Raw genomic sequence first — 25122 nt, forward strand, 5'->3', positions numbered from 1 at the left:
GTAAAGAGAACAGATGGATGTCAAGAGAGGAGAAAAAGGGAAATAGGTGAAAAAGTGGGAAAGTAAAATGCCACAGTGTGATGTTTGGAGATATGCTATTGCAGGTCCTAAAACAAAATGGGAGTGGTCATTCTGGATGAGGCCCATGAGTCATCAAATACCATAGAACAGCATTTCCCAAACTTTCTGGGTTTATGTCCCACCGCAGTAAAATCAGTCACTCGCACCCCCCACTTAAACCACAACATTTTATTCCTCATTTCTGCAAATGCACAATTTTTACATGACTCACATGCACAGGGACAGTGGATTTGATGACTAATACTTTGCCATCAGTCATACACCTCCCCAATCCCAGGAGACAGTACATACCGATATTCAGGAAGTTTAGGAGAGGTTAGATTGCGTTAAAAAAGGCCACCTGATCTAACTTAGCTTGCCAAAATGCAGATCTTACACTCAATCCTTAGATAGGCTGATTTATGTGCAAACTGTACAGAAGTTCAGGAAGGTTAGATCAGTCTAAAAATGGCGGACCAGATCAAAGTTAACTGCACCTCAGAGTTAGTCCAGTTTAAATCAGGTCTGGCAAGACTGATCTAATTGAACTTCTATACAGGCAACAGTGCAGCTCCAGAGCTGGGAAAGCCCAGTTGCTGACCCCAGTCCCAAGGTTATGCTATTCCTACCTTTCCCCTGGCACCAGGCTATTTGTAGCCCCTCTAGCCCCTCACCCTACCCCCAGATTGACAACACCCTGCCCTACACATGGACCAGTCAGCCCCTCCAGAGCCTGCCAAACCCCTCAAACTTTGAGCTGCTCTCAGTGCCAGTTTTACTGTTGTTCACCAGTTCCAGGAAGAAGAAAACAAGTCAGGGTGGGGGGGAGGTGTGGGATGGATTGGGGTAGTGGTTGGTTTGCCAGGGGGGAGGTGGAGGGGCTAAAAATAGCCCCTGGTCCCAGGGTATGAAGAGTCCCCCCCATTCCCCCCCTGCAGGCTCTGCAATCCCCTGATCTCACCAAACCCTTCCAGACTCTACCAACCTCCATAATGCTTGCCCACCCCAATCCTGCCAACCCCTAACCCTGCAGACCCTGCTTGCCCCTTCAATCCTGCCAAACCCTCCCAGACCCTACCACCTTCCACAGACCTTGCTAGACCCCCTGTTCCCTCTGAGCCCCTCCATGAACTGCACCTGCCCATCCAGTCTCCCCAAGCCCTTTGCAGACCCTGTTTGCCCCTCTGATCCCCCCCAGCCCCCTCCCATCCCAATTTACCTTAGATTGGGTGGCCATTTTTAACTTGATCTAATCTCCCCAAATAGCTGTACCTAACCTAATCTAGTGTTGAAAGTCTCTTTCTTCCACCCTACCAGTAGTTTGAAATTAGTTTGTTTCTGAACCATGAGACTTATTCTGTATAAATATATTTCACAAGAGGTGTAAAACTAGGGCTGGTATCATTGTAAACTTTGAAAGATTAGTATCTGACATCAATTTTCCCATTTCCCACATGGATAACTATATTCTCCCTACAATAAGTTTCCATACAATAAGTTTCTGGAGGGGATGGCTTTATTTTTCACTTCCTGTTTTAAATTATTGTGTAGTGTGTGGCCATGTGGGGGTGAATAACAAAATCTCTTTCCCTGGGGCTCATCTGCCACGCTTCGGAATGATAGAAGAGTAAGAAGTTAATTCTCTAATGAGAGAGGGTGTAGTAAATCACCCCAGAAGCAGGTTAACAGAAAATTGGTTTATTAGTGAATTCCCCACAGTTTGTGGAGAACCCCGGCTGTTCTTACAGCTCACGGTCTTCCTTTCACCGTCCACCACCATGCAACCTGCTCCCCTGAGTCAGTCAGCTTGACTCCAATCCCACTCTTTTTTCTCTCTCTCACAGGTACCAGTGGATCCTTTGTCTGTGGGACCTTCTCTCAGCCGGAGGACCCGTTTGGTAAGTCTCTCTCTCTCTCCCTCACCTCCTTGCTTTGCTGGTCGCTGTGGTTACCTTCTCCTGGTCAGCTGGTCTTATCAGTAACCTGTTCCAGCACTCGGTTTGCCGCTCCTGGCATCCCCGCTGAATCTCCTCATGTCATGCAACGGGGGTAAAGAAACCCTCCTCTGTCACAGACTTTAATAGCTGCTGGTTCCCAATCAGTCAACATTCACCACAGGTGCGATCCCCTTCTCAACTGTGTCTACTAAGTAATTATCCTTGCCCTGTCCCTGACCCGCCTCTCTCCCCAACCCCAACCCCAACTCGCAACTTTGTAACACTAAAGGAACAGAGCTGCCCTTGCCCTGTTACATAGTGTATTAAATAATTGTAATATTTGATCTATGATGTAGCTACATTACAAAGGCATATGGAGGGGGAAAAAAGTGATATTTATACAGGAATTTCAGCCACAAGTTCAAATGGAAAATGGAATAAACTAGCTCATACTTAGCATGCCCTAAGAATATCGACACAGGGGATTTGACTTGAATAGCTCTTTTACCAGAGTATATTCCCCATATAGAAAAGCCCTAAAGTGCAGACTTGGTTTATACCAGTATACCAATGGCTGAAATCCCAGCATGGGTAGTCTGTTTTATGTACATAGGGTTTTGGGAAGCCATTTAGTAATTCTTACAGAGCAGTGGGGTGTCTGGGGTGTCTAGGAGAGGTAGCACCTCCAGAGAAAGGGTATGTTGTGCTCACCTTGGTGACTCGTCCTCTGTTGGTCATCACCAGCACTCAATTCTCACCTCTGGCTCCAAGTAGCTGTCTGCATGTGACAGCAGCCACATCCCGGTAAACCGCCTCAACGGGTGGACCAAACTAGGTGAGGGTACCTGGTTGGCCTTCAGACCTCTGGGGAGACAGGGAGATGCCTATCCTTGCATGCAAAGTCTGACTCCAGCTGACTGGGCAGATAAGACCCTCATATAGTCCAACGATCATGATGGTGGTACAGCAATGCACTGTGGAACGTGCAGAGCAGGACAAGACACAAAAGACATCATCCACTGCATCTGGGCTAATCTCCAGCCATCTTGACACTTGTCCTGCTGCTGGTTACCCGCTGGCTTGGACGTGAGAGTGAGGCCGATACTCTTCCTGACTTAAATACAAATCCTGCACAACTCACATCCAGCACAAGCCCTGTGGCAATGGGCCAGCAATGAAGTAGCAGGTGTGGACACACTGGAAGCTGTAGCCGCAAACATGCACACAAGCGGCTCAAGACATCAGGTCACTTTCTACTGGACAGAAGCAGCAGCAGAACTCGGCAGCCCCTTGAGTGACTGAACAGTCCTATTCAGGATTGCACTGGTCACCTCCTCAAGCGAGGAAGGGGCTAGAAAAGGTGCCCCAAACATTGCCTTCTTCACCCCATGGCTGGGAGCCCACTACAGCAGCTGAAAAGGAAAGAAATCAATGCCCCTCAAGTGGAGCACATGGAACATACGTATGCTGACCAATGGAAACACCAACAGACCTGAAAGGAGAACTGCCCTCATTGGGAGAGAACTGGGCAGATAAAACATCCAGATCACTGCCCTCAGCAAGATTTGCCTACCCGGTGAAGGGCAGCTCACAGAAGGAAAAGCTGGCTACACTTCCTTTTGGAGTGGTCATGGCAGTGAAGCCAAATGGGAAGCAGGTGTCTGCTTTGCTATACAAAACAGCCTCATCAACAAGTTGACCTACCTGCCTAAGGAAGTGAATGACCAGCTGATGGTGCCCAAGCTCCCCCTGCTTGACAAAAAGTGAGCCACTATCATCAGTGTGTATACCTTTACCATGACCAATTCTGATGAAGTCAACAGCCAGTTCTATGATGACCTTCACTCCATGATTGTTGCTGTACCGAAGTTTCACTGTCCCATTCTCCTGGGCAATTTCAACACTAGGATTGGCTCTGACTGCCAAGCATGGAATGGCATAATTGGGAAGCACGGGATTGGAAGCTACAATAGCAAGGATCTTCTCCTGCTCAGATTATGTGCTGAACATGAGCTTCTAGTTACCAACAGTGTGTTCCACCTCCCCAAATGGAAGACGACATTGTGGATGCACCCCCACTCCAAGCATTGGCATCTTATCAACTATGTCATCGTCCAAAGGAGGGAAAGATGTGATGTCTATGTAACCAAAACAACATGCTGGGCTGATCATGAACTCATCATATCACTAAAGATCATGATTCAAACGAGATGGTGTCCACAAGGCTGAAGTGGACTGAAGCACCTCAACACTGCAGGGCTGATAAATGACAGCACTAGGCTGTCTCTTGAGAACCATCTGAAAGATCAGCTTCACACTACACTGCTCCACTCTGAAGCCAACTGGAAGCAGCTCCATCAAGTTATATACTCTGCAGCCCTCAAGACCCTGAGACCAAATGTTCATTGACATCAAGACTGGTTTGATGAAAATGACGAGGAGATACAACAGCTGCTGCAAGAGAAATAACGTCTCCATAGAATCTTCCTCTATGATAAGTCTGCATCAATGCAACATACCTACAGCTTGACATGGAAGACCATTCAGCGCAAGCTGTGAGGGATGCATGACACATGGCTGAAGAACAAAGCAGATGAGATCCAGCACTATGCTGATTGAAATGACACAAAAATGTTCTTCAACGCCCTAAAGGCTGTCTATAGTTCACAGGTCCTTGGATCTTCCCCCCTGCTGTCTTCCGATGGGACCACACTGCTAACTGAAAAGGTCCAGATCCTCCAGAGATGGGTTGAACACTTCAGTGCCATCCTCAATTGGACATCCTCCATCAACATAGATGCCATATGCAAGCTGCCTCAAACCACCATCAACACCTCGTTTGAAGCTCCACCTACAATCATGGAAGTCCAAAAGGCCATACAGCAAATGTCTAATGGCAAAACTCCTGGAGCCGATGTGATTCCAGCTGAGGTCTACAAATCAGGCAGTCACGGCCTCATGGAGAAACTAACCGAGATCTTCTGCAATATGTGGGTGCAGGAGGTAGTCCCTCAAGAATTCAAGAATGCCTCAATCATCCACCTGTATAAGAGGAAGGGAAATTGCCTACTCTGTGACAATCAAAGGGGCATCTCCCTCCTCTCAACTGCCAGCAAGATACCCGTGAGAGTCCTCCTTAACTGGCTACAGAACACTGACCTTCTCTTCATATTCATCGATCTAAATTTTATAGATTTCATAGACATTAGGGCTGCAAGGGACCTCAGAAGATCACTGAGTCCAACCCCCTGCCCCAGGGGTAGGAAGTCAGCAGGGGTCATAGGATCCCAACAAGATAAGCATCCAAATTTCTCTTGAAGGCATTCAAAATAGGTGCCTGAACCACCTCTGGTGGCTGTCTATTCCAGACCTTGGGGGCTCAGACAGTAAATAAGTTCTTTCTTATGTCCAGCCTGAAATGGTCTTGCAGTAGTTTATAACCGTTCAACCTTGTCATCCCTTGGGGTGCTCTGGTGAACAAATGTTCCCCCAGATACTGGTGGTCACCCCGATAAACTTATAGGTGGCCGTCAGATCATCCCTGAGCCTGCGCTTTCCCAGGCTGAAGAGTCCTATGGCTCTCAGACTCTCATCATAAGTTCTGTTTTCCTGACCTCTGATCATGCATGTGGCTCTCCTCTGCACCCTCTCAAGCTTCTTCACATGCTTTTTGAATTGTGGAGCCCAAAACTTGACGCAGTACCCCAACTGCGGCCTCACCAAGGCTGAGTACAAGGGGAGAATGATGTCCCGGGATTTGCTTGAGAAGCATCTGTGGATGCAAGCCAGTGTTTTGCTTGCTTTACTAGCCACAGCATCACATTGAAGGTTCATGTTTATCTTGTGGTCAATCATGACCACCAAGTCCTTTTCATCCGTAGTGCTAGCCAGCGTAGCACTGCCAAGCCTATAAGGATGCTGTGGGTTTTTCTTCCCAAGGTATCCTTGTATTTTTTGATGTTAAACACAATCAGGTTCTCACCTGCCCATTTCATGAGCCTGTCAAAGTCAGCTTGGATTGCCCGACTGTCCTCAGGTGTGGATGCTTTACCCCAGAGTTTGGTGTCGTTGTCGAACTTGGCCAGTCCGCTTCTGACACCAATGTCCACATCACTGATGAAGATGTTAAATACTATAGGCCCTAGGACAGAGCCTTGAGGGACCCCACTGGTTACAGCACACCATGATGATTGACTTCTGTCAGCCACCACCCTCTGGGTCTGACCACGAAGCCAATTCCCCAGCCAGCGCATCGTGGTGAAGCCGAGGCTGCAGTTGGCTAGGAGGTGATCATGGGATACCAGATTGAAGGCTTTTTTAAAGTCAAGATATACAACATCAGTCTCTTCTCCCTTGTCCAGGTGATAGGTCACCTGGTCATAAAAGGAAATAAGATTGGTCAAGCAAGATCCACCTGCAACAAACTCATGCTGGCTATCCCTCATGATGCTGCCATCGGCCAGTCTGTTAAGAATGGACTCTTTGCTAATTTTTTCTAAGACCTTCCCCAGGATAGAGGTCAGGCTGATGGGCCTGTAGTTTGCCAGATCCACTTTCCTCCCTTGCTTGAAGATAGGCACCACAATGGCCTTCTTCCAGTCTTTGGGCACTTCACCGGAGTGCCAGGAGCTCTTGAAGATCCGTGCCAGAGGCTAAGCTATGGTGGCGTATAAACTGTCAGGGCCGGCTGACTTGAAGGTGTCCAGCCTCTCAAGGTGTTCCTTCACAAGGTCAGCATTGATGGAGGCCAAGAAATCACCCTCAGCCAGGAAAGGGCAGGGACACCCCTTGGGACTGGTGAAAAGCTGATGTAAAAGTACCCATTAAGCAAGTTGGCTTTTTCCTGCGCATCGGTTGTCAGTTGTCCCATCTGGTTTAGCAGGGGTCTGATGTTGCCCTTGCTTTCCCTCCGGCTCCTCACATATCTAAAAAAGGATTTTTTACTGTCCTTGAAGCTCGAAGTTGATTGGAGTTCAGTTGCAGCCTTGGTTTTCCTGGTTCGCTCCCTGCAGGTCCGGACCAGTGCAGTGTATTCCTCCTTGGAGAAGGATCCAGTCCTCCATCCTTTGTAGGTCTGTCTTTTTAGATGTAGGAGGTCAGCTAGTTCCCTGCAGAGCCAAGGGGGCTGCTGTGCCCTTCTGCTGCCTTTCCTCCGAGACGGAATATACTTTGCTTGTGCATCCAGGATCGCTCCCTTGGGGAGCAACCACTTATCCTGAACTCCCTTCCCTTTTGGGTCATGGTCCCTTAGCCTTACTGACAAGCCTCCTTATCTTGTCAAAATCAGCTTTTCTGAAGTCAAGGACTTCTGTATTGCTGACTGACTTGCCACTTTACAGCAGATGGTGAAAGTGATCAGCTCGTGGTCACTGTCACCCAGCTTCCCTTCAATCATTAGGTCGCTGATTAGGTCGTCCCCCGTTGCCAGTACCAGGTTGAGCAGTGCTTTACCTCTCATTAGCCAGTCAACTTCTTGTATCAGATAGAGCTCATCCACGCATGAGAGAAAGCTTTGCAACCGCTCAGATTTGGCCAAGCGCTCTTCCCACAAGATGTCAGGGTAGTTGAAGTCTCCCATGACAACCATGCACTGGGAGCATGCAGCTTCAGTCAATTCTCTGGCAAACTCCTGGTCAAGCTCGTGATCTTGGGTAGGAGGTCAGTAGTAGACTCCCAGCCTTGTGTCCCCTGTGCCTTGTTCCCCATGGATTTTAACCCAGAGGGTCTCCAGTCATCCACCCTGGGCACCAATGTCACCTTGCAGGAATGCATAGCTTTCCTTGACTTAGAGAGTTACAGCCCCACCCCTTCTGTCCACTTGATCTCTCCTGTACAGAGTATAGCTGTCTATACCTGTGGTCCAGTCATGGGTGGAGCCCCACCATGTCTCCGTTATCCCTATGCCATCATAATTATTTGCATTAATCAGGAGGACAATTTCCTCCTGTTTATTCCCCAAGCTCCTGGCATTTGTGAACAGGCATGCAAGTGTGCCTTTAGGGGCCCTTGCCTTGTCCACAGCTCATTCCACAGCTAAGGCAGGGGTGGGCTCCCTTAAGTGCCTTGATATGCTGGCTTTGCAAGGGTTGCTCAGCAGATAAGCAGTGGCAGTAGTCCCATCCCCTGGGGGGCTTAGTTTAAAGCCCAGTGGAGCAGGTCAGCCAGTCTGGCTGAGAAGAGCCTCCTCCCCAGTGGAAAGAGGTGGAGGCTGTCCCTTCCCAGCAGCTCGCTGCCTCTCTCAAAGAGCAGACTGTGATCATGGAGGCTGAAGCCTTCCTGATGATATCAACACCGCAGTTTTTGGTTCACTACCTTAATCCTCCTCTCCCTCCTGAGCCCATAGCTTGAGACTGGGAGAATCGAAGAAAACACCACCTGCACCCTCAACCTCTTTAGCCCCACTCCCAAATCCCTGTAGTGCTTCATGATCCAGCTGGGAGCGCTCCGAGCCACGTCATTTGTGCCCACATGGATAAGAAGCATAGGATAGTGGTCAGTGGGCCGGAGGAGCTCAGGGATCTTCTCCACAATGTCTGGGATACGGGCTCCTGGGAAGCAGCAGACTTCCCGGGCGAAGGGATTGGGGTGGCAGATTGCCCCTTCTGTCCCCCTCAGGATGGAGTTTCCCATAGCAAACACTTTGCATTTTGTCTTAGGGGGAGCAGGGGTGGTAGCTACAGTTGAGCCTGTGCTGCCTACCGCAGCTGGCAGCTCAGCAGGCTCTGCTGGGGCTGCAAGAAGTTCGTACCTGTTGCAAAGCTCCAGCGGGCCAGGACCTTGGTGCAGCGGGCCTTGGGGCCCTTGACCACCTTGGTGCAACCCCTTGCTGGACAGCATGGGAGTCCTCCCTTGTCCTGGAAGGTGACCTTGCCGTACCTAGCCAAAGCCTTTGACATGGTGAAGGCCTCTGGGAAATCATGAAGTACGGATGCCCCAGAAAATTCATCAACATGGTTCAACAGTTCCACGACGGCATGACGGCATGTGTCCTTGCAAATGGTGAATGCTCTGACCCCATTATGGAAACAAATGGCATCAAGCAGGGCTCTGTGCTTGCACCTACCCTCTTTAGCATGGTATTCTAGATATTCTCTGCCATGCTGGCGGATGGCTTCCAAGACAATGACCTTGGTATGGGGATCAGGTACTATTTTGACAAAGACATCGTCAACCTGAGGAGGCTCCGAGTGAGCTCCAAAGTCCAGACAGCTACACTTTGTGACTTCTTCTTCGCTGAATGACTGTTAATGCGCAGGCTCACAGGCTGACATGCAACAGTTCATGGACCTACTCTTGTCAGCCTCCTGAAACTGGTGCAGCTGAGATGGGCTAGCCACCTTTCAAGAAGGCCTGAAGTTGCCTGCCAAAGAAGATCTTCTATGGTGAACTGTTCAATGGAGTAAGCTTTCATGGTGCACAAAGAAATGGTACAAAGACACCCTAAAGGTGTCCCTAAAGAGTTTTGGCATTGACCTGGGGTCATGGGAGTAAAATCGCTCACAACCGTCCATCCTGGAGGTCATCAATCCAGAACAGAACACTGGTCTTTGAAGAGCAACGCATGGTGGAAGCAATGATGAAATGTGTTGACGAAATGTGCAATGAAGCAGCAATGAAGAAACAAGAAAACGAGAACCTCTCATACCCAGTCCTCATTGCTTTCCTGCCCCTGCTGCAGCATACTGTTCAAGGCTAAGATGGGGCTTATAAACCACCTATGTACCCATGCAACCTAGCCCCCACCCCTCTTCTTTCTCTTTTTGTCTCCTTTTTACTTTCTCTCTCCCTTCTCTTTTTTCCCCCTCCCCTTTTTATTTTCCACTTCTTTTCTATTTTCTTCCCTCTGCCCTCCTCTCCACTGGACGTGGTTGTCTTTGCCTGCAAAGGACAACAACACACAGAGCAATGGCTCCCACTAACTTCAACAGGACAGTCGCAAGGAAGAATTAGGCCCATTACTTTGGGATCTGTCTGCATTAGAAACGCTTTATAAGCTCACTGTCAATACCCAGGTCAAATGTACATCTTTATATGTAGTTTCATGTATAAAGAAATAACAAATTTTAAATATACTACACAGTACATGGAAATAATTCAATTCTCTAGTGCCAGCAGTTGTATTTAAATCATTTACCTTACATGTAGTCATTTTTCTTACTTTTAACTGTAGTCGCACTCTATCCAAGAAGAACTTCCAGCAATTTTCTCTGGTGTCAATCAGACCCAGACCTCTCACCTCATTCCTAATTCCTGCAATTATGCCATCTATATCTTCATCACTGAACAGATCTGGAACTTCCCCTGCATATAGACAAAATAAGAAGCATCAGGAGAGGCCCCAAAAAGAGAGTCTGAGCAACTAACTAAAATGCATCACAGTTTTACTGTATAGCACAATGCAGGTCTGTTCCAAAAAGAGGGAGCTCTTAGGCATCATCATAATGTAAATGATACACAGCAACAACAACAAAAATTAGCTAGTGCTACTCAAACATTTATTTTCTGCAGAGAGAGTTTTCTTTTTGAGGGAGGAAATCCTATTTTGCATTTCTAATCTCTTAGGATCACTTGTTTTCAGCTTTTCCCCAGACTGTTGTACCATGTTACAAGACCTCCAGTGCTTCCTTCCCACCTAGCCAAAGAAAACAGTCAAAACACCTCCTGCACCTGTCTGTGTCACCTGCATTCAGAATCATCTAACATTCAGAGCCCAATTCTCCTCCTTATGCAGTGATTTTCAAACTTGCCCAAGTCATGGAACCCTTTCATATTACTGCTTCTGCCATGAAACCCTGAATCCTATCATGTGAGTTGAGGACAAGCCAGGTGGCCCATCCTGGCAATGACAGTGCACCACCTCCTGGCCCACTCCACCATCATCTCCCCACTCTCTTTGAGGAACCCTTGATGACCTATTGTGGGACCCTAGGGTTCCACAGAATGGTTTTAAAACCACGGCATTACTGTAATCATGAATTAATCCACTTAAGTCAAAAGAATTAGGCCAGCGTAAAAGTGGCATTAAGTAAAGAGGAGAATCAGGTGCACAAATGAATTGCATGATCTTGTTATTTAGCCTTCTCAGGGGACTTTGCTTTTTAAGTATACTAGATACAAAACTCAAGTTAGCTGTGTTTATGTGGCTTTTTCCCAAAAGACTCCCCCTACAAACACCTCAAAGACAAATAATCTCTCTTTAAAGTTCACTGAAACCACAGATCATTTGTCACTGGGGAAGAACTTTCAAGAAATGTGTTGGTCTAATCACCTGATGCCAACAAGTCATTAATCAGCACAAGAAAGTGTTCATCTGGAACCTGGGCATCTGTCAGCAAAAACACAGTGGGCATGTTCTTGGCTCCAGTCTTGATGTACAAATTGGCAAGATCTACCTGTAAGAAAAGGAGGCAATCAGTCATGCTTTGTTAAAGTGTTGATACAGAAAAACCCCCATGAAATGCATGCAATTTGATGGCAATACATTGTTGACTCTACCTGCTTCTTTCAATTTATTTACATCTCTTTAACTTGCCAAATCACAGCTAAAGGCAAAAAATAGGTTACTTCCATTTTTTAAAACTGCTGACAGGAACTGCAGTTGACAAAACCACATGCTGAAGATGAAAGCAAACTGCTTATCAAAAAAAGAACTCCCTTGCAATATAGTAAAACTGATATTTTAACTCCTTTGTCAAGTAACTCCCTTCAGGAACATGCTCATAGTATCTAGGCATCACACTGGAAAGACAAGTCCATCTTTTTGGTTTGTTTTCCATTAAGAGAGGAAAGTATTATTAGTATTTATTATTTGTACTGCTGCTCCCCAGTTATGGACAGGGGCTTCACTGTGCTAAACAGTGTACTAACAGTGTCTAGCACCGGTGACTAAATAATTTAAAAAGAAGCCGTTGACTACATGTACAATTTTACTCCATTTACGATACAGAGAATGGCCAATGCAAGTTTATGTGAAGTCTGCAACCTGGTCCGGTATTAGGAACTGAAAAAGGTTAGTGGATTCCTTCCTTCCTTGTTGTCCTTAAACTGGGAAAAAGGTCTTCTGCTTCTATAGCTTTACTTTCATTTGAAATCACTGTCTTTTGAATCAAACGGGGCAGAGGGTCGGACCTGATGATCTGCTTAGGTCCCTTCTGACCCGGAGCATCATGAAACTTCAAACTAACTGTAGAACTTGGGAGTAACACAAGGAGATGATGAAAGCTTCAGGACACAAAGCTATCATACATTCTCGCACTACAGAACTGAAGAACAAGAAAATATAAAGGGCTCTATGGCCAGAACTACCCCTAACTAGAATATTTTACTAAGATTTTATGTGGCAGAAACTCTATAAGGGCCAAGTTTTGCCTTTGCAAAGTCAATGTCTCTGCCTCCCTTATCTTCCACATGGTTGCAAATTAGTGTTTTTAATGGAGGAAAAGAAGAGTTGAAATGTAAGCATATTATTTACTATAAGCAAAAATCTGCTGGGTCTGTTATTGTATGTACTGAAGGTATAATGCATTACATATGTATCTCCTGCTAACAACTGATATTCAATGTAGCGTTTTCTTTGGTGGCTTGAATAAGCTGGCAGAAACTGCATCTTAGGTCATCATGCATGAAGTGAGGTTCATACACAGACCCTTCTTTGGCTTTTTGACAGCTAGGTTTGGCACCCCTGCTTCCTGCCTGCGAAGTATATGGGGGAGAAGTTCCAAACAGCTCTTTCACAACTGATGTGTACAGAAATCAATTCACTGAGGTCCTGTGCACTCTGGACCTGATCCAGCACATCACATAAGCACTTGCTTAATTTTGAACATATGAGCAGTCTCCAGTGACAGGACATAGGCACATGAATAAGTTAGAATTAGATAAACTAAAGTGTGAACTTAGAATATGCTAGCTGTTTTGTGATGGTAACTGTCTGTACACAGCCCTAACCCTACTGCAATGGCAAGGGAAAATCAAGTAAGCTTTCCTGTGTTTACTGGGGTGTAAGAGCATGCAGATAGGCAATTATGGCAAAGTAGCTGCCATGCTAAGCTCACTTACCTTGCAGCAGCTTGTTTCCTTACATGCTGTTCAGACCTAATTTTGCCTTGCGAGCCTCATAGTAATAGTTTTATCTAATTAATTAATCAGCTTAAAACTGACAACTAAAACTGATAATGCAAGGGATAAATTTTATACTATAATTTTACACAAATCTATGCATCTTACAAAACTGATTATGAGAGGTGGGGGGAGGAGAGATTGACAAGTGTTTTAAGGGAAACTACCAAATATTGAATATATAAATATATATATTTCAGATAATGCCTCATCTGCTGCTCATAATACTGCCTCTTCTGCACTCTTATTAAGCCTATGTAATAACAAAAGTGCCTTCCTGAAGTCATGCTTTCCCAAAAGAGTTAAATAATATCTGTTAGTTTACCTTCAGGTCTTGGATCCCATAGCTTTTCTTCAGAGTGATTTGGAACACCTCAAGGGAACAGATGTATGCTGCTAGCCTAGACAAGCTCTGTTTTCCACTACCACCCACTCCAATCAGAAGTGCATAACCCCGAGGTGCTTCTAAGATACGGCTGATACGGCACCTGATGATGAAAAAAGGGAATTATATAATGTAGAATACAAGCACTGTATTAACCCAATTTCTCTAACTTTTCTGGATTTCTCTGAATTTGAATTCTTTTTTACAATGTTAATGTGGCCCTGACATCTCAAGATGTGCTACCCTCATCTCATCTTCATGCTGGCAGCTTTCCAAAATTAGAACACACAGATTAATACTCCTTGTCAAAGTATCTTAAGCTACTGACAAACAGTGAAGAGAAGGTACAATAGGATCTGATGTGCAATCCCAACAGCTGTGCTTTCTGTCATGCAACACATGCATGACAGGAGGTGATGCAAGTGTGGGATTGAGCATCAGAACCTATCACACCATACTGCGGGTGCCAGTGCACCAGCCGTCTTCACTCTTGTGGCTGGGAACTCTCAGCTGTAGGGGTGCACCATGAGCTCCCACAGCTGGGACCTCTGTCTTATCAGAGCTCCCAGCCATGGGGGTGCATTATGCGCTCTTGTGGCTGGGACCTCCATCAGTGACTGGGGAATCCCAGATAGAGGAGCTCACTGTGCTCCCTCACTTTGGAGCTCTGATTAGCTGAGTGGTGCGGGGGAGCACTGGAACTGGGGAGCACTGACCATATGTTTAATTAAAGGCATGATAGGAACCAGCTACAAAGTTATTACACATATTTTGTGTAATAATTCTGTCTCTTATTCCTGGTTTTATCACAGCATTAATTGAATGAACATGTGGCCATATCACTACTTAAGAGGTAATTAACCAGTTAATCGTGTCTTAAGTGTAACATGTGTCAGGGGCCATGGAGCACATTTACACTGGGGCAGCCCCATACAGGCTGTGCCCATCGTCATACTCCAAACCCAGAACTGCAGGCTGCTCCTGTAGATTCATCCATAATAGCTGCTCTGAAAGCGCAGCACAGTGAGGACCTGGTCTCAAGAGGAGCCACAGAAGGGTGTCCCAGAGCGGCCTTACTGGCATGTTTACAGATATGGAAGATATCACAGTGTGATCAGGTGGGCACAGGGGTGTCCAGCTGCATCCCAATTGTAGCATATTATCACTGCAGTGTAGACATACAACTCTTCAGATGCTGCAACATTCCTCTACCTGATTTTACAGGATGTACAAGCTCTATGATAACCTGTTGTTAAACATTACTTGAAAGATTTGATCAATACTAAGTTATAATCAGTGGAAATACTCCCATTAACTTTAATGGGCATTGATCACATTCTAAGAGCACATCAGCACTTCATATTGGGGGCATTTGTACATGCTTGTGCCACAGTGCCCGGCACTGTGGCACATATTTGTATAAATGGCAAAATGCACATCAGTGCTGAGAAAATAGCAGCGGCATGCTTTTGAACCAAAACATATCGAAGGTGTTTTAGTTTAAAAGCACAAAGCTGCCATTTTCTGCGTGCTGACATGCATTTTGCCACTTATACAACTGCATGTGATGGAGCATGAAAATGTATGTGTATAAATGCCCAGGAGGCCTACACTAAAATGACCCAGAATTTAACTAAACTTTGATGTAGAATCAGTACCTGGAGACCTTCTGAACTCCAAGCTTTAATTTTATACCTCCATAAAAGAAAATGTTCACCACAAAAGAAAGAACTCAAGTGGTCATTAAACAATGTAAACTGATGATTTCAGAAAGCAGACCAAATTGTCAACTGAAGCCAGAGCAGTTCCCATTTATGTCCAAAGAGAATCTGGGCAAGGGCAGCTATGACTTAGTCTCATAATGATGCACTTGAAAGTATTTTGCTACTTTTATACTAACAACTCAGTTCCCTTAAGAGTTAAAGATAAAAATGGACAGCCAAAAATAGTCTAGGCAAATCTACTAACACGGAGAAAAAAATAACATAAGATTTAAAACATTTTTTTAAGACTGTCTGTCAAATTTCAAACTTGCAATCATTCTGACTGGATTGTTACCACATGTCTCCTCTTCCTGCATGACAAGGATGACGCATTCAATTCCTGAAAGAATCCAATTAAATTAATAACCTAATCACTTCCATGGATTTTCTTGTGGGTTCCCAGAAAAATCATTCTGTGCTTGGTGAGTAAACACTGTAAATGTGGGTAGGAAGTGCTTATTTCTCATGCAGCACAGAGAAATTCCTGCTCAATGTGTAAAAGGAGGACTCAGCCTTAACTACATACTTGCAACCCACACCTCCTTTATGGTATCACTGAAGCATGTTGAGTATAAGCACAACTACATAATGCAGGTGCTTCTGAGTAGCAAAAACAAATTTCTTATTAAATAATTCCTTGATGTCATCATTTCATCCAGCCCTGACTATATGGCTTGTGCATAAATAGGTTCATTCCCTATGGGACTTCTTAAGTCTACTTACACATGCTGCATAGCATCCTCAAATAAAACTAGATTCATAGAAGCATATATCTCATTGTAGCTTCCAAGGGTCTCTGTAAGCATCTTCCTCAGAACTTCCCAATTCTTGACAGGCATGTACAGAGGCTCTGCAATCCCACTTGCAAAATGGCAATAAATGAGTGGGGGCTGGAGTAGCACATGATCTTCTATACCCTAACAAATTGTGGGGGGAGGAAGAGGGGAGAGGAAAAAAAAAAGCAAAAAGCTGTTAAATGCAAAGGGAATATTCTACATTTAATGACCAGTTCAACAATGCATAAAGATACAGGGTTTCATGGAAGGGTTTGAGGGAAAAAATAAATTAAAAATGTTCAGGGTTTTGGGGGGTTTTTTTTTGTCAAATTGAAAATTTCCAGACTCTTGCTAAAAAATAAAATAAAATAAAATGAAATAAAACAAAACAAAAGATGACTTTTTTCATGAAATGTGCAATTTCTACCAGATGCGGATGCCAGCTGATAGTCCCAATGCCTTGCCTGATCGAGAATAAGTATATTTTAGAGCAAAAGATGTTTTGAAGGATAAATAGAAGGTCATTAAAATAGCTTTTATCAGTTAATTCACACTTTGGTACTGGTGTCAAGACACTGCTAAATTTTATAAAAACTTTACAGGCTACAGCAGCCAGTATGGAATTCCACATTATATTCCACAACATTCTTAGTATCATTTCTGCATTCAGTTGATTGAACTAGCAGTATATTCATTGTACGTACTATAGTAAGCAAAGGGAGGTGAAGTTGTAATAGAGGCCCCTGCCAGACATGCTGATGAACGCATGGTGGGATCCGATGTGTGATCCACATGTGCATGGGAAGAGGTATAACTCTGGGACTGAGCAGATACCATCAAGCCTTTTGCCAGTGAAAGCACTAAGGCTCATCCTGCATGGCAAGTAACAAGTTCCTGCAGCTGGGAGTCCCATCAGCTGACCTGGGCTCCCAGCTGCAGTGGTGCATCATGAGCTGCCCTGGCTGGGAGTCCCATCAGGTGATCCAGGTTCCAAGCTTCAGGGGCTCAGCATGGGGGTGCACTTGGCCACACATTCAATTCATGGCATGATAGGAACCAGTCACCTTTTTGTGGAATAACTTAATGGCTTATTCCTAGCTTTAGGATGCCATAAACTGCTTTAATGGGTGCCTGGGTAATATGTTAATCATGTCTTAAATTGTATAACATGTGGCAGGGGCCAAAGTTTTATGAAAGTGTAGTTAAATAAATTATTAAGAGAATAAAGGTAGAGAACCACGCTAGTGTACATCCCTTGGAACGTTACTGTAAATCAGATAAGAGTTTACTCTAGATGGTTTCATGTGAAACCTTTATCTGTATTTATTTGTAAACTTGGCTTATCTAATCATTGTTTATTTTCTGTTACAGTGCCCTTATTTTTACTACTTTTGCTCCTCAAATGTCAAAATCATATACTGTTATAGTAATCTGATGCATGATTACATTCTGTAATCATGAAATGAATTAAGAAAAACATTTTCATTGAAGTAAGTAGCTGCATGTGCATTATTAATCACTGAAACTATTTTGGGAAGGGAAAACTAATGCCAATCCTCCCCGACTTCAAGTACATGGAGATTTATGACAGTAACAAGGTCATTGCCTCCATTTTAGGGGAAGATTTAAATGTTTGCTTTAAGTTGCTAACAACATTGTGGCAGATACTCGAAAATTCTCACAGCTAATCAAACATTGAAATGAGAACTATTGTCAAGAAGGAAAATGACCACCTTTGCAAATTATAACCTCAAACTGAAAATAGCTTTCTTACTTTGAATCTGAATAAGCTGGTATACCTCCTTTCTATCAAGTACTTTCTTTCCCTCAGCAGAAAAGGTGCTAACAGATAAGATTAGCATCTTCTCAGATAAGGTTAGCATTTTATCAGATGCTAACAGATAAGATTAAAGGGGATGTACTAAATCAGCATATTTACTTCAGGCAACTTCTTGAGCTATATTATGGATCTTTTTGTCTTTTCTACCAAGCTTAACATATCACTGAAAAGCTTCTAATTTATTACCATTGCAAAAAATATTTCCAGGCGATATCCATACCTCAAAATACTTGTGTGCAGTGTCCATCAGCCTTTTATGAAAAGAGCTGCAATCTTTTGCTTCTACCAGTTTATCTCCATAAACACGTGAAGATTCATGAAGCCAAAGACATATGAGATCATTTGGCTGCTTTAAACATTCAGGTGTAGCAAATAAAATTCCCTGAAAGCAATAACAATGCCACTTTGTCAAATATTTTGCTATTCAGTAGCAAGTTAAATCAGTCTTTAGAAGGCCAGTAAGACTTGCTCTTCTCTTCCTAAACACAAGTCACCTTATTTCTCTATGTGTGTGTTGTCTTTCTCATACTTCACTTTCTTTTAATTTTTTTCCTTATATGTGGGTTTCTAAATTCTTTTATCTGTACCAGAGTTGCTCAGATTAGCAAATAACTGAGGCAATCAAATGTGTGAAAAAATTCTATTAAAAATACCGATGTCTTCTGTACTGTGTATCACAAATACTAGACCTCAGTCTAGCCTCAGCTGAAACTTGCTAGTTTGAGGTTGCAGTGAAGAGAAAACAGAAAAATCTATTTCCTGTGCAGATTTGAAGTCTGAGGTTTACAGAAAGTTGAGTTAATGAGGTTTTCCTCAAAATGTTCAGCATTACTCACCCCTTTCCTACTTTTCATTTAACTTTTCTAAACTCCATCCTCGAGACCCTTAAATGGGAATGATTCTACTATCAAACGCTCTAAATGAATTGTTTCAAGTAGTAGAAAAATATTTAAATTTGCTGTGCTGAAATATTTTCCTCCTGAACCCAGGCAGGCGTCAGAGTTTTTTCTGGTCTCTCCCCCACTTCTGCTATCATTTCAGTAGCCAAACCCTACCCTGTGCTTTGCAAAATACAGGAAGTTCAACTGTATTCAGTAAAAATAACTGCCTCTCAGAATTGTACTTCTTGAAGAAAAGTCACCTGTTAAGAGAAAGGACTGAAAAAGTGTGTATATTATGTCAGACTGGAAAGCACAGACAAAGGAAAAGACATTCATTTCAAAATTGATCTGCACCCCCTTCTTATGTTAACAAGTTTTAGTAGCTGTTCCAGACTGGGTACAAGGGCACACCTGGCTACTGCAGAATACCCTCCTGTCCCAGCCAAGGAGGCTGTACAACAACACTGCACAGACAAGAGATACTCATATTTATGTAGCATTGCTACAGCGATGTAGTGTCACATGTAGACGCACCCATAAACTCATTTCCTCCAAAAAAGCCTGTCTTCTGCCCCCCTGCCCCAAATCCATGGCATTAGCATATTTGCACACCATTACTCTGCTTGTGCTACATCCCTTTTTCTTTCTAAATGTCTTGATTATTTCATTTTAAATGCTACAAGAAAGGGACTGTCTGTACAACATACTGTTTGTGTACTATCTAGCATAAATGGACCCTGTTCTTGGTTGGTCCATAGATTTACTGTAATAAACTTAATATATGCCAGAATGAAAGTCACTTTTTGATACAGACCTGGAAGACATTAGAAAGGTCTCTCAGGTTAAAGATGTAATGGAATTTAATAGCAGTTGGTAGAAAATTCTGAACCACTGTCTGATGAAGCCATATTGCTGCCCTTATGATGGCTGGGGCATCCTTCAACACTGATGGATTAAAGGTATGTTGCCGGAAGTGAAAACCAAGGACTTTGCTATAGATGGTGTTCAGGCCATCAGCAGATGGGAAGTTGAGGGCAAACACTGTGAAATGTCTCTGGAAATGAAAAAGACAAATGTAAATGTTGTGATTATGAGTTTAAGAGAACATAAGAATCAATAATCAAGGGAAGAATATGTATGCATGAGGTTAGGGGGCAGACTGGTTTGTGCCACAGAAACTGGTTCTATGCCACAGCCTAGCATTGGTACAGGCTAATAGTTGCCAGCCAGGGTGGTCCAGCTGTGGTTAATTATGTCCCAACCACTAGGGAAGAATAGCAGTATGCTTCAACTGCAGTCCCTTCCTACCTTCTATGCCAGGGACTTCAGGAGACTGTGACTGCTGTAAATGTGAAAGAAATACCCCATACCAGGGAAAATCTGGCTGCTTTCTACTTCCTTTGTGTTACTAGAGCAGCAGGCTCAGGATTTGGTTACAACTTTGATATAATACCCAATCTCAAATATAAAGCTCCTGTTACTCACTGTAAGTTCTGGATGAGAAGGAAGTAGCAGCACATTATTTCAACTTGGCTTGCCCAATGTCTGTATAGATCAGGAGCCTTAGTGGGGCTTTTCTGGTGCTTTTATCTAATAGCTGATTGACTCAGCTATTAGATAAGTGTCAAAAGCCCCCACTGAAGTGCCCAGTCTATGCAGACATGACAGAACTGGGTTGAAGTAACATGCTGCTGCTTCTGGTAAAGCACATTTTTTTTAACATGCAGAAGCAGTCTATGTCCTTAAGACTGCTGCAATGGGAAGCTAACTAAATTATCATAGCTAATACATTGAATAACAAATACAGGGTTATTATAATACACCACACAAAATCATACCTGAAGTCGAGGGTTGATAGTGAAGCTGCCAGCAGTTGGATTCATACAAGCAACATATTGGCAATTATGTATTTCTTTGACAGTTAACTTCTGCCTATCATACCTAAGGTACAGAAAATACACCTTGAATGTACAATAATAATATAATAAATAATTAACTTAACAATTCATGACAAAGCATCGCAAATATGCACACCTAACAGAGATAGTTGGAAAAGGCACTGCTTTTGGCAGGAAATTCTTACCTTTTTACTTTTTGCTCCAAATCTGAATGCAAGTTGGACTTTAGCACAATATGGAAATGTTGACAAATTTTAATTTGGAAACATTAAGACAGCCTTATTAAAATGTTTTGATAATGTTGGGACATTAGAACATAGTGCAGTACAATAGCCCAAATGAAACAGGAAAGTAGAATGAAATGCTCCATTTTGATTTAAAGTTTTTTTAAAACCTATCCATTGGAAATCCTGTCAAAATCACCACACTGTGTTCCCATAAAATGTTCTGATTACTACAGAACAGTGTTTTTTGATAGAAAAAGACTAACAAGCTCTAGCATAGCTCTTTACAATATAGACAATTCCAGCTGCTGACTACCTTGTACAAACACAATATAGTTAAGGAAAACAAACGAGTGTGGGAATGCACAGAGGCATAGTAGACATAGCTAAGTTAAACTAGTAGCTTTCATTGAAGAGAGAGAACACCAAAGATAGATTTGGCACACAGGAAAGGAAAGTTGTTCCAAGTATAGGGGCAGCATGTAAATAGGCATCAAAGCACATTTGAGAGACTGCAACCTACAGAAAGGGGTGCGATTTGAAAATATAACTTGGTGAACATAAGTCATGGGCACCACTATAATGGATCAGGTATGAAAAATATGATTTAGGGAACCTGGTTACACCTCCTGGCACTCTGCAACTGACTCTTTTTAAACCTGGAATGAACTCCCCACCCCAAATGCCCTTAATATTTTGGTTGCCTAGATTCAGAAATCTAGGGTCTTGTTTTTTGAAGTGAAAAGTCAATGTGAGGTACAGATTATTCAACACTTTTTCAAACTTAAACCCTACCTAGCTGAAGTAAGGCACTGAAAAAACAGAAACACCCAAAGTCAGAGGCTGGTTTTGAAAATGTGGTCACAAATCTCTCTGCATCTCACTAGCTAAGTATATTATCATTTTCTGTATTATAAGCAGCACAATATTTATATCAAAATAGAACAACACAAAACTATTATAAAATAACAAAAAACCATGCACACAAGGAATGGTGATCATATCACTGTGATAAATTGGATCTATCTCACAGCATTGTGCATTCTCTTTCTCAAAAGTCTCATTCTGTAAGGGCTAACACATACCTAACTTTAAGCACAAGTCATCACACTGAAGTTTCATAGAATTACTCCAGCGCTTAAAAATAAGCATGGAGATCAAGTGCATTAATCAGGACTTAGTTAACTATGTTCTGGTTTACAATTAATTTATCAAATTTAAATGTCCAAACTTTTAAACTAAACTACCTGGATAGTTTTAAATGTTGTGGAGATTTGGGGTACTCATTTTAAAAAAAGAAGAAAAAACCAAGACAGATTATAACTAGAGGAATGGTAAAAGAGTCAGGAACTGAGTTATGTTAGCTTTGAATCACTTTGATTGGAGCTGGAGGTTTCCACTGAGTTATAGAGATGTCTCATATTGAAGCAGTCACTTCCTTTCTTCTCTTTTTGTCTTGCGCCCTAACAACATTTAGTGGACATCTGGTATTCTTTTAGGAGGAAGCATGAGCAACTAAAAAGTGACGTCTATTTTTTGGATTAAACTGAATATGTGTTAAAAGACAAAAACTCCATCAATACTTATGTCTTTTCCTAGTTCCAGCAATGATGATGTCTTTGCATGGGAAAGACAGACAAAGAAAGGTACCAACTTCTTCTGTGCTATACAGTTCAGTTGAACAAACCATTAACCTCTATTTAAATTATGAAAAATGGAACATATGGTGAAAGAAAGTAGTTGAGCAGGCACATTAACTTCCAGTGCTGTCAAAGTGTGTATGGTCATCTGTGCACATGAGTATGTAAGTGTCCCTGTGGCAGAAAGCCACCTTGGTTTCTCCCCAAAAATCTCTGCCCTGTGACACTGTGACTAAAATCTCTGGGCTGCAACCATTTGATTAGGGTGGGCCCTGCACACAGGGGACCGTACCCTCAGCCTGTCTATTTAGGTAACTTGAGCTGGCTGCATTCCTGAGGGAGGGGGGAAACCTGCTCCCTCTGCCTACATGACTTGCATCAATTACCTGGGTAAGGGGTTTCTACCTGGGGAGCTGGAATCTGCCCGGTAACAGGTGATGTATTTCAAATTGGTTGGCTGACAGCCAACTGGGGCTGACCTCCACCGGACCAGGTGAATGAGGTCACAGGGGCTATATAATTTGGAGGGGGGGGGGGGGAAGGAGGCGGGCTCTCTCTTTGGCCATGAGGTGAAGCAGCAGCCATGCGGGGGACACAGAGGAGCTTTACCATCTGAAACTAGCTCTCTCTCACCCCAAAACTCATGAGCAAGGAACTGCCTGCCCCCAAAGGGAAACTTCACCTGCCTTTGGAAGATGCTTGTGAGAAAGCTACTCAATCTGATTAGATATTTAGCTGGCAGTAACACAGATGTGTAATCAAAAAGCTACCTCAGCCACACTGTTTGCTCTCTAGGATTTCTAAGATATTGCTCAATCCTGTACCCTAGTTTACCCTACCCCTTGTAATCAATAAAATTCTCCTTTTTGACTGGTGTGGGAAACTTATTGAGGGGTGGGTCTAAATTATGCCTAAGAGACCCCTTAGGTCTGTGGACTAAGGGAGACTTTACTTTTTGCCCCCTGACTTGGGAAAGTGCCCCAAGTGCCTGTACTGGGTCGAGTACCCGTCGGACTATTAGGCCTGTGTTTCCCTGAGGACACAGGGCTGAGACAGTCCCATCTCAGGGTGGTGGCGGTGATGTTACCCCCAGACTAGCGAGTGTGCTCTGGGAGAGGGGTCGGCCAAGCATAAGGCGCCCCTAGGGAGGCATTCAGAGCCTGGAAGGTGGTCGGGAGCAGGGAGGTGGGCGGCTCAACGCAGGAGCGCCCCCTACTGGCCCGCTACAGTCCCTATCTTGGCAGTGGGTTTTTAGACGGACATTTGTTCATTTGTTTGCTCTCTCACCACCAAGTCAGATACAAGAGTATTTCCATGATATGATAAAATACAGTTAATGTATTTTACCCTATTACATGAAGAAAGTAGAAGGCAAAACTAAACCTTTCCTAATGGGACTCGGGAAAGAGTTTCTAAAGGCACAGAGTGAGATGACATAGGTTATTTCTTTATTTTGGACTTTTAACATCCTCCCAGTAGACAAACTGTATTTATTTTGGCAATGACTATTTTTTGTGCTATTTCATATAGCACCTAGCACACTGGGGGGTGGAGGAATGGGTCTACAACTGAAATCTTGGGCACCCCATAATACAAAGAGCGAAGTATTATTCAAGGGTTGAACATATATTTTTCATATTTCCATAGAACTCAATACAGAATTTATTAAAACAACTTCAATGAATACTACAGCTAATAGAGAGAAGTAGGACTGAGCAAAGAGGTCACAAGAATTCAAGTTAGCCTTCTATTGAAAAAGCTAAAAAAATCTGTATTATTTATGGTAACAGTGCTATGGAACTTATATCCACAATATATGATAAATGCAAAGAGCTTATTAGGATTGTAGTAAAGCAACAGTCTACAAACAACAAGAATACAATCTATAGTTACTTTAGCAAGAAAATATATTTTTTAAATCTTACATTTCAGGGCAAAATTCAATCCTAAATTTCCTAGGGTTAAGAAGAGACTCTCTCCTATTTCCTGCATTTCCCAAGTCTTCTACTATAGAGCAGAAATACATTTTGATGTTTAGTAGTTATAAAGTTAAAAAGAGTTAATTATTTTAAATTTGTGCTAGTTTTTTTATACACATATTTTGGCATGGAATAATGGTTATTAATATTAGCACATAATTATCACATGATGATTTAGCATAAAACAAGAAAAGCTTACCAATGGCCATAATCTATATGCTGTCGAATCAGTGTGTGGGGTTGAACTGTTCCATACATGTCCACTTCTGGCATGTTCATATCATCAATAAAGTAAACCAACTTTTTGTTCCCTGCAGGTCCATAGTTACGGCCAGCTTTTTTTTCCAAGGATTTTTCAAGAATCTCTAAAATGTTATGTAGTATATGACACAATTACCATACTCAAACTGCAAAGAGACTAAATGAACCATAAATAGAAGATTAAGCCTTTCACGGGTAGATTTTTAAATATATTTGACAGGCTTTTCAAGAGCCAATCATTTCAGACCCAGCACACTTATGTACATATCACCTTATGTCTATCTACACCTTCAGGCACCTAAAGACAGCAGAACATCGAACTACTAAACCCTAAATAGGACTGACTTCCGTGTGGTTATC

The 25122-nt window shown here is 43.2% G+C and overlaps 1 protein-coding gene across 1 annotated transcript in view; it reads right to left on the reverse strand.

The window, feature by feature from the left end:
• Positions 1 to 25122, reverse strand: part of DNAH11 (dynein axonemal heavy chain 11) — a 270299-nt gene that overhangs the window by 106987 nt on the left and 138190 nt on the right. Inside the window, exons 46-53 of the mRNA XM_090046787.1 lie at positions 24701 to 24866; positions 20599 to 20701; positions 19575 to 19814; positions 18100 to 18261; positions 15987 to 16180; positions 13441 to 13603; positions 11266 to 11389; positions 10156 to 10298 (exon numbers count right to left, since the gene is read on the reverse strand). Of these exons, the coding sequence (XP_089902913.1) occupies positions 10156 to 10298; positions 11266 to 11389; positions 13441 to 13603; positions 15987 to 16180; positions 18100 to 18261; positions 19575 to 19814; positions 20599 to 20701; positions 24701 to 24866 (1295 nt within the window). The remainder of the gene's footprint in view (positions 1 to 10155; positions 10299 to 11265; positions 11390 to 13440; positions 13604 to 15986; positions 16181 to 18099; positions 18262 to 19574; positions 19815 to 20598; positions 20702 to 24700; positions 24867 to 25122) is intronic.

The sequence above is a fragment of the Crocodylus siamensis genome, chromosome 5 (assembly GCF_052110815.1).
Source record: "Crocodylus siamensis isolate JL-2025a chromosome 5, ASM5211081v1, whole genome shotgun sequence".
In the NCBI taxonomy this organism is placed as follows: Eukaryota; Metazoa; Chordata; order Crocodylia; family Crocodylidae; genus Crocodylus; species Crocodylus siamensis.